At 42.1% G+C, this 13,580-nt stretch overlaps 1 protein-coding gene across 2 annotated transcripts in view; it reads right to left on the bottom strand.

The window, feature by feature from the left end:
- plpp3 (phospholipid phosphatase 3) overlaps window positions 1–12,772 on the bottom strand; it is a 28,203-nt gene extending 15,431 nt beyond the window's left edge. The window contains exons 1-2 of one of the 2 annotated variants that reach the window (XM_005732240.1): window positions 12,163–12,771; window positions 221–375 (exon numbers count right to left, since the gene is read on the bottom strand). In XM_005732240.1, the coding sequence (XP_005732297.1) occupies window positions 221–375; window positions 12,163–12,301 (294 nt within the window). In that variant the 5' untranslated portion in view covers window positions 12,302–12,771. Of the gene's footprint in view, window positions 1–220; window positions 376–12,162 lie in introns of both variants that reach the window. The other variant, XM_005732239.2, reaches the window with a different exon arrangement.
- Window positions 12,773–13,580: the final 808 nt, after the last annotated feature.

Here is a 13,580-nt window from a genome sequence, read left to right as displayed (position 1 = left end):
AGGAAGTCAGATGGACAGCTTAGAGCAAAGGAGTGACTGTTTTCCAAAATCAGATGCACTTGCAGCTTCAGAAAAAAGTTATATAAGCCTATCTAAACTTTGGTAGAGCTTATGTAGCAGAGTCACTCCTTCACAGCCACCTTCATAAACCTCGAGCCCTTCCTATTTCCGCCTTCAGAGTTTCCCATCGCCAAGTGCTCTTTATGTCGGATGGACTTACGGACACCGCGGGCAGTGTCAAGCCAACAGAAATGAGGACTGAGGAAGGTACGGTGCTTCTCTTGTAGGGGTAGTACAGGCTGGAGTCGCTGCAGTAAAACCCCCTGTGGTAAGGACGAATAGCGGTACGATGGAGTACCAGGGCTGGCAGCATAGCTACACACAGACATACACAAACACATGGATAGCTGCATGAACCTATGCAAATACATGAGCCGACTCACAGTCACATCTAATACGGGGAATCATACTGTCACATAGCTCAGTTTACTTACCTGTAAGCTGAAGAGAAAGTATCATTAGAAAACAAATTAGAAAACAAAAACCTTTCACAGGTGTGTGTGCTCACAGTAAACAGTCTGTTTACTCGACAAACTGTCTCCTGCTGCTCTAGTTGACAGTGCGACAACAGGCCATTGAGAACTGAGCTTTATCCTGTAGCTTCACTCATTCCTCACAGAGCAAACACACACTCACACTCAAGGCTATTGGTTCATTATTAAAGAAGAAAGAAACCAATCAACAGGGGGATATTGTCAATAAAGTTTGCATAGTTTTAGGGAAAAGAGTTTCAAAATATCTAGTAAAGAAAAAGAAACATTTCTGGGACATCCCTCTTGTACTACTCCTTTAACACTCCATAACAATCTAAAGAATTTCACAACTAATAACAATGCAGGGCCATGATTAGCCATTAGTAAAAATTCATTTTGATGTCTGCTTTCCTAACCAGTCTCACACACATGGACTAATATACTCCTGACAAGGGGGAAAAGAAATACACATCTCCAAATCAAAGCAATACAAATATAGGCGTGTAAACGCTGGCTGGGACTTTCAAATTCTCCTTTGAGGGATTTAAAAATGTGTGAATACCAAGAAAAACAAAAGAAAGCCCACCCAAATCTGGAACATTTTTTGCATAAGAACATGTTCTCATGCAAAATGTGAGCTATGTGTTCACAGTTGCTCATAAATAGAGAGAAGTCAAGACAAGAAGGTGTCCTGAAGACCCACATCCAGACACACCAACATATACATTCAATGTCAGACTGCTCAGAAAGTAGTCCCACATGTGGTTCATGTGGTTAGCTCACATCATGGTTTCCTTTGATGTTTTGGTTTAAGATCCAGGTCTACTCATGAATGCTGCTGAGAGCCACAGCTGTCTTCTCGCCAGTGATGGGTGATGAAGATCATGTTACCGGTCTGTACTGAGGAGCACAGCACTCAGATGAACTTCACGCAAACCTCAAAACACACATTCTTGTGCATGCCTCCGAGAGAAGCACACTCAGCTTTCAGACTTGCATAATGAAACTAAAAGAAGACAGTGTTGTCTCAGGTGCTCGCCAGATCAATGTGTATATGTTTAAGCCATGTAATATAGCTACAGTCAAGAAAAAAACATTTTTTCTTGATTTTATGCTGTTTTGCTTCCTCTGAAGACAAATTTTGCCAGCAGAGTTTAAAGCGTTTTTGTATTATTATAGCTGATTTTAGTGTGAATTAAGCTCTTTTTCTCATTGACTCTCTTTCCACTGGTCAACATAGGTCAGCAGATGTAATGGTCACTGAAGCAGACACCTGCACAAACAGCATGCAGAATTCATCAGGGCACTGGTGGGCCCACACAAGGCTAGCCCAGGCTACAGTGGTGTCTGAGAACCATGTTGTGCATACAACAGGAAGAAGGAGATGTGGGTGAGCACAGAATTGCCCGGGCAAGGCAGGGCGGGACGATCAACACAACTTAAGATGAGGAGATTCCAGCGTGTTTCTGTTCATACAAGACTTTCAGCATAATCTGCCTGGGAACTTGGCTACAGATACTTTAAACAAAGTGAGAACCGTCACATGTTAACTCTAGGCATAAACTGGGGTGTGTTGGGTAAACAGTCAGCCTGGAAAATAAAACATTTCCAAAAATCAGTTTCTGGTTTCTCTCACAGCATTCCCTGTTTTTCCTGGGGTTTTGCGTTTTTCTCCCCCCTTCTTTCCTGTCTTTCTCCATCCTTCCATGCTGGCCTGCTTGTGGAGGGAGGATTCACATGCTAATGAGGAGGCATGAAAGAAGTTCATGGGCTTAACAGACACACTCAGACAAAAACACACAAGCTAACCAGTGCTTAAAGGCTAAACCGATGGGAGAATACCATGGGAAACTCGGGAGTTGACCAGCTGAATGACTGAAAAAGTAAAGCGAGATTGAGCAATTGAACACCTCGACACTACCTATTGAGAAGTCATGAAAGCCTCTCTGTCTGACCGCTGCACAGCCTTGAGATGCCAGGCTCTTTTGCGCTGCCCACCCACCCCTCCATGCTGTCGCCCTTAAAGCACCCTGTATGTTGGCATTCTCCTCATACCACAGTCATTCCATGAAACTCTCAGCACAAATTCAAAGGCGCACCAGTGTTAACCCTATGGCACATCTGAACCTCCTCTACAAACAGTGGCGTGAAGATATATGACCCCTTTTCCCCAAGAGCAAATGACCTTCGGGAGACCTGCTGACCCACAGAGAGAGGAAAAGTGGTGGAGGAGTGTCAGAGGAGGGAAAAACCAAGACAGAAGGGAAGGAAACAGAAAGAAGTGGGATGGGCTTTAGCAAAGACCTGTGGTGCATCACTGAATTAAAAAAAACAACTGCTTTACAAGTTCTGTCAAGAGGTCGCTTTTACGCGACGATGCAGTTCATGCTTCAACTACCGAAACAGAGGAAACATTCATTTGAAGAAGTTGTGTGTGTGCTTTGATAGGAAATGAGCCTTACACACTATTAAGCCAAGGAGCTGTTTTTAGCAAACAAACTGGCATGTAAAGAATAATTGGGGTCTAAAAATTTCCTCAATGGCGAGCTAGAGAAAGACAGGGAGGGTCTGAAAGTATGAAGAATTCAACAGGGGAAAAAAACATAAATGCACTCACACACACATAACCAAAGTGGGTGGCTTAGTGAGTTTGGGAACAGTTCTATTTGTCTTATCAGATCCTGTCATGCACTTCTCTCTTCAGAGAACCGCTGCAGACCACTAAAGACTTACCGCAGGTCAGAGAGAGAGAGAGAGGAATTCCTTTGGCTGGTTGAATCTGTGTTTATATGCAGAGGTCATGGCAGGGCCTGTGTATGTATGTGTGTGTGTGTGAGTGAGAGAGCGAGTAAGGGCACTGGACTTATTTTCCATTCGTAAATCCACTCACATGCTCACGCTCTGCTGCCTGCTGGAAATGACAAACACGTGATAAAAATATGTCCTCGTGCGTTTTGGTTGGGTTGGGGTTTTTAAATGTATGTATGTAGTTTTCTTTGTATGTGATCGAGTGTGTATGTGTGCGCATTTGTTTATGTGACTGAGATTATCCTTCGGGCGTCCGTTTGATTGGCTTTGGAGCTAAATTTGGCGTAGTCAGCGAGAGCTTCGATTAGCAGGGCTAAGACTGATTTTTTTAGTAAGAAAAAAAAGTATTTACTTTATCAAAATGTTACATAGCTAAAATGAAGAATTTAGGATTTTTAAACAGTCTTCTTTACTATACAGTTCAAAGTTCCTTGAGACTGCAAGGCAATGATCATGAATTTGCTATCACTTTCTTTTCTTACCTTAAGCCTGGCTATACTTGGCACAACAGGAAACAATTGTTATTCCAGTGCCAGCTAAAGCTCTACATTGCTTAAAAGGTTAATACCCTTTGACGTTGCACTAATATCCCTGTAGAACACCAGCGTGTATGTCGAGTCCATGGTAGCGAGGTTCCCGCTCTTTGGTTCTCATGACTTTCTCACCGTTCTGGGTTTCTATTGATATTTTAATAGGTTTTCATGGCTTTCAGAAGCAAAATTAGAATGATATCGTTATTTTAGTGAGTGATGCTGATTGTCAGCAGTGAGTGTGAGAGGTAAATGGGAGGCGGAGCAGGGCAGAGGAAAAGGTATTGTAGTCTGCACTAATGGAGGATTTCCTCCTCCTGTCTCTCAATAAGCAATATGTGACCCGTTCTAAGAAGGAGTGGGAACAAGGACAATTCAGAGGAGGGTTAGAGAGGGCCGGGTCTATAGTGTCTATAGTGTCTATAGTGGGTTGTGACTCTATAGACTGAACAGTCAATCAATCAAACTGTTTAGTCGCTTCTTCTCTGATTTTTCTCACTTCTATTTTAGCAGATCAGATAGCAGCTCCGCTCACTTCCGTAGCTGAAATCTGCATGTCGCACCAATTATTGCAACATGCCAAGTGCAAAATGCAGTCTCTAAATATGTGGTTAGATTTACATGGATTCTGCGATAACAAATTTTGGACAATTTAAGCAATCTGTGACATTTTGAGCGAATTATTAACAGGTTAAAATGTTTTCTTTTCTGTTAAACTAAGTGGAACTTTTTTTAAAAAGCTATAAACAACATGATCTTTGCCTGTGTGGACATGTCAAAGCATTTATATTTTTCAGACTACTGAAGAAACTCTTAATACTTTTATAATTCTGATTTGTAAATACCAAACGACATAATCTGCATTTGTAAAATGACGTTTTAAAGTGCCCTACATTGCTAAAGAGAAGTGTGGAGAGATATTATCTTGCGGTTATTTGATATGTGTGTGAATGAGAAGGAGTGTCTTTCTTTATGAGCGTCCTTTAGTCCCGGATTGTTGATGAATGAATGCTCTCATCCAGCTGCAAGTGACATTGCAATTACACAGTGTGCATGTGCACTATAAATGGGAATTGTGTGTGTCAGTAGTGAGACTGTGTTTGTAACGGACACAGTTTGTCATAGTGGCAAATTTTCTATTAAAACAGTGGTACATAGTGTATTTTTAACTGTTTCTATTAATTTATTTAATAATAATTCCAGTCTCAATCTTAAGCTAAGTGTTTACAGAGGACACATATTCATTATCATTTGTACTGTCACCCCTGAGGTTTTAAAAATGGCATGCCAAGCAGATGCCTCGGATGTTTTGAAATTTGTCACACATCAAACACTTTACAGTTAGGCAAGCCCACCCAGTTGGCCCTATCTTAAGGTCACTAAAGCCATGAGCAAGACTATGTGAGGCTTTCCACATATTTAGAGATAGTGTGCATACATTCAAGACAGATCCCGGAAGAGCAAAAGGTCATAGGTGAGAGATGTGACATAACTCTAGGATTATACTATAGCCTACAGGATCCAAATGTCACTGTGACGCTGTGTATTGTATCTTCGAGAGTGTGCGGTTGTGTGTGTGGCTATGTGGGTGTGAAAGTGGATTACTGTGGTTTCACTGGCGACTTCAGCCAACTTCTTTCTGAAACAATTTTAAGCCGTCGACCACAAAGGGCTTTAAAAATGTCCTTTCAATCCAAATAAACAAACTCGGCTCCATATAAACCACCCGTGCTTTTACCATACACATAATCACTGTTTAGGAAACATACGTTTATAAATGCGTGCACAAACATGCACTGATACAGATGTTTGGCTCGAGATATTAGTTTCTTTGTTTCCACAGGTTGCTGATGTGTCTCACGCATGTACAAAGCTCACAATTACACAAACACAGACGCACACATAGATACACAGGAGTGGCTGAGGTCAGCAGAGTGGTGCGCAGAGTGAATCCCTTTTTCCCCCCCTGTGTGAATGCTGTAGCGACCGGGGGGCCGCTGGCTGAAGCATGTGCTTACTCAGAGAGATTTTATTCACAGGAATAAATGCCTTTTTACACACAGGCATCTGTTGGGACACACTCTAGGGTCTTTTACCAGCAGGCACCTGTGTGGGCAACTTCTGAGTGCTGCTGCTGGCCCTGTGTTGCTTTTGGCTTGTAAGTGCATTTGAAGAGATGAAGAGAAATTCACCTTTGGTCCACATCAGAAACTAGGGAATGCGAGAGGATATTCATAATTTGTTTTAAAAAGATCAGTTAAAAGTCATGGAGACTTATTTAATGCTTGGCTGCACTGTCAGCAAAAAAGACAAATGCACAGCTGCTCCAATGAAGAGAAACATGAGCACCGTCCAGGGCCAGATCACGTTATCTGGCTGGTTGGTTAGATGGCTGGCTAGGCGTTTCTCAACGATTGCCATAATGGCATTATTACCCCTTGGGACAAAAGCCTGGCTGTGCAGAGGAGGGCTATGGATTCTCTGAAACCTGATGCTTCTATCTCTGGGTAATGCTCCCCTAAACTTAACACAAGACTGTCTTCTCATTCCAGCTCACCTCAGCTTATACCCCAGACCATTTTTTAATAACCGTGTACACAAGATGTTAAACTGCTGCTACAGTACAAATGTAAAGCATGATGTTTTCTAGTGTTACATGGATCCTCTTCAGCCAGGGGGCTGCTCTGTATGTAAACAGGATAGAGCTCAGTGGCTGCAGCTTAGATAAGGCCTGTGCCATTAAAGATGCTGAGCTGATTACTACACAGCTCTGAGCAGATAAGCACTACAGCCCACAATCCAGTCAACAATAAAGCTAGAAGCAGCAACAGCCATAAACCACTGATAGATAATAAAGCGACCTTGAGTACCCAGTAAGAAGCTTCTTACGCCCTCTCATCTCTCCCTCATTCACTTATTACCCCTCCCTTCTATTTCATCCTCCTTCAGTCTGCCACTGGTCTGTTGGTCCCTGTTAACGAAACAAAGAGCGCTGAGATGCATCAAAAGGGGTATTGTTCTCTCCGAAACAGAGAAATCCCCCTGACCCCCATCCCTGGATGCACACAGCACACACACAAATACAGAAGACTGTATATGCAGTAAGAGAAAGTGACAGACAGAGGGGCCTGTGTAACAGCAGGAAGCAGGCCCAAGAAAGGATATTGTGGGGGGGGAAAGAGATTTAATGAGGCCCATAACTTCAGATCATCTGCCGCTTGCGCTCTAATTTACATTAAAGGGCTAGTGCCATTGTTGTTCATCACATGTTGACTAATAGAAGTAGAAATAGGGTCTAGAAAAACACTGGGTTAAATCAAAAAAGTAACTGTGGAAAAAGTAGAAAGTCTAAGAGTTAATATTTCCATGGGTGTAATGGGCAAGTAGATGTTTGTTGCCCACATGCAGAATTCTGTGAAATATACATTTACATTTCTTGGTGAAGGCTAAAACACAAGTTTAAACACATTCAAAATTGACTGCTAACAAAAGCTTATTGTAAGGTCCTGCCCAGTAATCCAAAATGAGTTAAATAAGCAGTTTGAAAAGTGTTTATATGAGAGGGATATAATCATAGATGAGACATGAGAATGAGAGGCATTACTACACTATTGTTGTCAAAGCGTAAACTACAAGCTGGTGTCTTTGTTTTATTGTGCAATTTGTGTGCCAGGATGGCGACAGTATAAAAAAAGCTAAAGGAGATGAATGTGTCTGGTTTGTATAGCAGTGTGAACAGCTACAGGCAAATTGGTCAAGCTTATGCCTTCAGCTTGCCCACGGGAGCCACATGGGACACAGGTCTATAAATCGAGCCACACATGCCTCACACATGCTACCCACAGAGTGAATACAAAATGCTTCACCCTTCAGGCTATATTGTCCATTTAATGACAGCTCTGGGTGCCCTCTCTCTTATTCCCGAATCCCAAAGGACACACATGCACACGCTCACACCCACGCACCTCTAATCACAGCCCTGCTAAGGCGCATACCCCAGGGGTTTGGTGGTTAACTCTTGCGCCAACAGAAACCCACCGCATGTCACAATGACAGTCGGAAAATGTTGCAGACCTGTCTGGCATTGATGCCACCGGTGCTCTTCATCTCAACGTGCACGAAAAACATAGATCTTCCCAAAAATGTGCACTTATATTAGCATCTTATCTAGGAGAGATAGTAGCCCTAGGCTTCTGTTGTCAGGGACATCTGCTGATCTTTATCTTCTGCCAGAGGACACTCGTCACCTCGTCACCTTCTTAAGAGCCATAACCTCACCTTGTCCTGAAGCCGCCAACAAACACTCATCACAGGCTGGGCACAGATAACATTTAGATATCATAACGGCAAAAGTATAGTCGAGTAATCAAGCTATGTTGTGTTATGATGTGCAAAGTGTTCTCACAATAAACACTCAATCTGATTACTGTCAAAACTAAATCCTGAGACATATTCTTCTGTGCATGTCTATTAAGTGTCTGCTGTGGGTGACACATGAGTGTAACTAATGTCACACAAAGAGCATTGCAGATATTGATCATATGTGAGTCTGACCTTTCACCTAATGTCTTAAACAGATCCCAATAAATCCCAGCCAAATATATTTCTAAGAACATGTTCATGGCTCCCACCTCTGAAAGACTTGTGCAGAATCCCTGAGAATATTTACCCTTGGATTAAGGTCAGCATCTTTGGATTGGAGCCTGTGTTTCAGTTTCTCTGTGATAGATTCACATGCTGCTTCAATGTAGTTTTCTAACAGACACAGACTGTATAATCCATGCATATCAATATTCTTCTAATATGATTTTGTTCATTATTGATCTTTCCCTTGTTATTCTGAGACTATTATGAAGACAGAAGACTGGCTCCGGTAGAGAAGGAACACGGGGAAGGAATGGAGATAGATGTGGAAATGGACTAGGAGGCAAAAAAAAAGAGACAGGATTTCATTTCACAACCACACCCACCTCCGACCGACACTACCTTTCCGTTTCCCACCCTTTCCTGAGCTCCACTATACACACACACTCTATATGCCCCCTGGTTCACTTACTCCCAAAATTGCACCAGATGTCCCATCCAGAGGCTTTGGGCACAGAGCTACAGCCAGATGAAGAATTTGTGAAATTCTCAAAAATATTTGTAGAGCGGCTCAGGATTGAAGTGGCTGAGGCCTGGAGAGGTGGAGGTTAAACCTCTCTGACTTTAATGAGAGGCTGTGTGACTGACTGCTGTAATGTTATAGCAGCTGATGGGAACGCAGGAGTCGAATACAGAAGGGTTAACGCTCCGGGGCCAGTTATGAAGCTGATTCCTCGAGGCCAAAAGGTTACGCTCTTCTTGGCTACCTGTCTGTGATTTGTGGAAAAGCAGACCGCTGAACACCTGACTGTATCAGAGCTCCAAATTTTGCAATAAACACATAATTAAACGTTTTAAAACATTATATATATAGTTTTTTGCCTCACAGATCATCATAAGGAGACAGATCGTGATCCTTTAAAAGAAGCATATATAGAGTCAATGAATCCATGTTTATGTTTTACAAAAAGACCGCTCCATCCCAAACCAGTTCTGCAGAAGCAAACACATAAAGTATAATCCCCTGTGCATTGTGTAAAACTTAATCATGGTTTAAGTGAGACTACTTTTGGATGCTGGGGTTCCAGAGGGCTCTAGTCTGCGTCTCGTTGCAAAGTGTTCTCACAATAAACATTTTTTTTTTTTCAAACAGCCAAGAGAAGACTATTGGGCAGTGAGTCGCCAAAAGGGAATACGAAATTCTGCGGTCGAGTTTGTGTATTTATAGTGAGTGTATACTGTTTGTGTGCACGCTCCTTATAGCATTGCTAAATCAACTCGACTGCTCTGTAGGAGTGGAACCTGATCCAGAGTGAAATCAGCAGATGACGGTTGTGCTCAGCTGCCAAAACTATATGCCGTAACCCTGGTCTTGGTAGTTGAGTGCTGGAGAGAATGTGAGTATGCTTTTTCAATGCCTTTCTAATCTTGCTGTACTTGTGCATTATCAGTTTTCTTCAGCAAAACCAACTGGGATGGCTTCTTCATTAAACATGTAAAGATGTTTTCTTTTGTCCTTGTGTGCAGCTATAGATGGTCTCAGATGTCTTTTATGCAGACACTCATTATCTGCGCCTAAGGGTGTGTCAGTTGGGCACATTAACATCCTATAGGAAGATGTAACTGCAGAGACTCTGCGTGTAGAGCCCAGCTGGCAGAATAGGAACTAATTAAAGGTAATGAGATACTTATCTATTTCCCAGTTTTAGTAGTGTACACTACTTTTTAGCCATAAACAGGCTCAGAACAAAAGCTATCAACCATTAAGCATTCCGCTGAGCTCTTCGACAACACACCCGCATTCCTCCTTCCTCATTCAGGATGCCCTGATAACCCTCCCTTTCTACTGATCTCTTCTCCCTCTCTTTTAACCCCCTCCCCAGTCACCCCCTCGCACCAAACCCGCAACTCCCCCCAAACCCCTGAAGTGGGCCAACCAATCATCACTGAGCAGCCAGATTGTGTTTAGCATAACAAAGGAGAATCTTTGTAACCATTTGTTACTGTGTTCTTACATGCATTGTGTGAGTTTACAGGCATACATGCGTGTCTGTGAGTGCGTGTGTGTGTCCTAACAAGGCAATGGAGAACTGTCTGTAGAGCTTTAACCAATAAAGGAAGTTGGTTTGTGCAGGAAATTCAGTCCACATGTGATCAAAGCTCATCTACATCTCATATGAGTGCAGATGAAACAGTGTATCTCTGTCTGGGGTTCTTTAATAAGAAAACTAGTATAAACCCAATGGAAAACTTTGTCTGTCAGCGAGCTTTGCTTCTACCTCACAGCACTTATGTGGAGTTAATGTGCACCATTTGTAACATACTGGATACAATCCAGCTCCTGTGTGGTAGTGTTGCATACTTCATCGGTACTTTACTGGTTCCTTTATATTGCGCTATTGGTGTGTCTCCCACCTGCTCCTCTAAAGCCCGGTCAGCCACTGGTCCCACTTTTCGATCCCTCACTCAAATTGGAGAGGCCTTCCCCTACCACAACACATGCTTAAGCAATTATTCCACGCATTCCCCTGGACAGAGAGGGAGAAAGAGAGCCAGAAAGAAAGGAAGAAAGTAATTTGAAGTGAAGAGATCAGGGGCAGCTGGCCAGGGATTGGCAAGATTCTAGGAGTGAATGTGTAGAAGTTAAGCAGAACTCCCGTAATCCTTTTCCAAAAAAGAGAAAGGGGAGATGGGGGGAATGAAAATAGTGTGAAAAGAAGGGGGGGTTACTGGCGCTCAACACTAAAAGGACTGGGCTACAGTGACAACAGCCAAAAACAAACCAGCAAAGCAACACACACACAGACACCAGAAACACATACACAAAGGCAGCACACTGAATCTGTATGGGATGCCCACTGAATAAATACTTAGAACTAACACACATTAAAATTTCTGTGGGAGCAAATGAGAGCTAATGCAAAAAAAAACCTGATGTGACATTAGCTTTGGGGACTGTTTTGTGAGCTGTTAGTCAGTATCTTAATTACACTTTGATTTTTACTTCAGTCACCTTGCAACTCAGCCTATGGCCAGCTTTAGCTGGACTGTTAAGCATGTTCATCTGATTTGGGGTCAGATGATCATCGTTATCAGAGAACAGACTGGGGGAAGTGGTGGGTGTTGTCTGGCTATTTTTAAGGGCAGGTTAGAACACTTGAAAATATTTATGCCCAAGGCATGTTGACAGCTGATCAATTACAGTGACACTCCATGGACTTTGAAATGATCAGTATATTACCCGGTGACAGTTATCTCCGATGAGAGAAGCTAGTCACCTGTCTTGACAACAACAAAGAAAAGAAGTTTTCTCTTCTTCTCAGTTTACAAACTGATTGTGCTTCTGGGTTGAATTAAAGAAAATTAAAAGTGCGAACTCCTGAAATGTTGTTTGATTTTTTTTATTCGGCACTTCCACTGCCCGGGGGTGTTGCGTTGGTACTGGATGATAAGGGGATGTAGCAGCTGAAGTTGTTTTGCAGTTACAGATAACGGGCAATACTTTTAAAATGATAATACTCTTATTGGCAAACTTGAGAAAAGGCGGGCACTTTTTATCTATTGTAAAGGTGGCTTTTATTGTGAGTGCAATGTGCAGAAGTTTCTGTCTTCACTTTTTTTGCATGTACTCTACAAAAGCTGATGTGAGATACGCAGTTTAAATGGTAACAGAGGAAAGCATCGTGTAAACATATCTGTGAACTTACCAAGTAGAAGGCAGAAGACATCGAGCACTATTAGCACCTTCTTCTTACTGTTGTCAACACCATTGTTGTTATTTAACGTAGAGGTTCCTCCGTTCCTTGTTTCTTGAGCCATTGCTTTCTCATACATGTAATTTTGCATTTGATGAGTCCCCGTTTCAGATCAAAATCCCACACCGCACGGTCTGTGAAGAAACTGTGTCAGGCTCTCAAGTCCTTGGAAGAAATGTCATGCAAAGCAACGGGAAACAAACTTCCCAACTCGCAGCTCTCTCGGAGTTTCTGATCTGTTTATGACTCGCTCTCTCGTATTTCAATTTTACAAAATAATTAAAAGTCAGATGAGTAGTAGGCTAAATGGAGAACTGACCCGCGGCACGAACTTAGTTTTTAAAAATTGCCTGCACTGGTACTGAATGGAAAGCCCGCTCCCCTTTATCTGTCTTGTTTCAAAGACTTGGAGTGAGACTTGCGTTGCGCATCGACAGCCGCTCTTGTTATATCAATCCTTCTTCTCCTCCTCCTCCCCCCGCTCTCTTAGTTCCCACAGCAGCCCTCCTCCTCTCTCTGCTAACGAGTAATCGTCTCCATCCCTGCTTGAAAAACTTGGAAGAGTGGAGACCAGCAGTGGACTGACCACCGTTGCGGATAAACTGCTCCTAGCGGTTACTCACGGTAACAGGCGCAAAACAACCGAAGCGCTTTTGAGTTGAGACTATTAAAAATCTTTGTTCTTGGACAGACAAAATAAAGAGAATATGTTCCAGTATATAGTGCTAGAGTTTTTTTTCAATAAAGTGTTTATTTTAAAAGATGAACAAAAATATAATATTGCAACAATTAAAGTTCAAATGTTAATTAAAATATTGATATTTGTTTTTCATGTGAAAAATGTGTCGAAACCTTATATATATTTGTCCAGTCTCCATACAGAGACAAAGACGGGAAGTCTGTAATTCGTGATTTTAATCCTTTTTAACTTCAGGAAATTTCTGTTTCCAGACGATTTTATGTTTAATACAAAAAAAATCTTATAATATAACATAATATAATATGTTGGTGAGCGAACACTATTTGTTGTCCAATTTGAGAAGCTCGAGCCTTGTGTTATTTTGTGTATTTTCATCGTATTCCCGTTTCCTCTTTTTCACATTGTTGTTTTGTCCTAGATTCCTTTCGATGCCGTTCTTGTCCGGGCAAATGGCTATATAAATAAATATTGCTTGCTTGTTGCGTATGTTTAACAATAGGAGTAGAAAGAAATCCGAAACTCATACCAGGTATTGATGAATCATACGTATGCTGCCATCTAGTGGTGAACTCCACATTTTGCATTTAGGAATAAAGAAGAAAAACCCATACTAGTAATTACTCACGAAATATGAGATACACACACACACACACACACACACACACACACA

This window comes from Pundamilia nyererei, unplaced genomic scaffold, assembly GCF_000239375.1.
Source record: "Pundamilia nyererei isolate P.nyererei 1_Seehausen unplaced genomic scaffold, PunNye1.0 scaffold00046, whole genome shotgun sequence".
Lineage (NCBI taxonomy): Eukaryota > Metazoa > Chordata > Actinopteri > Cichliformes > Cichlidae > Pundamilia > Pundamilia nyererei.
This window is presented reverse-complemented; position numbering and strand designations above follow the sequence as displayed.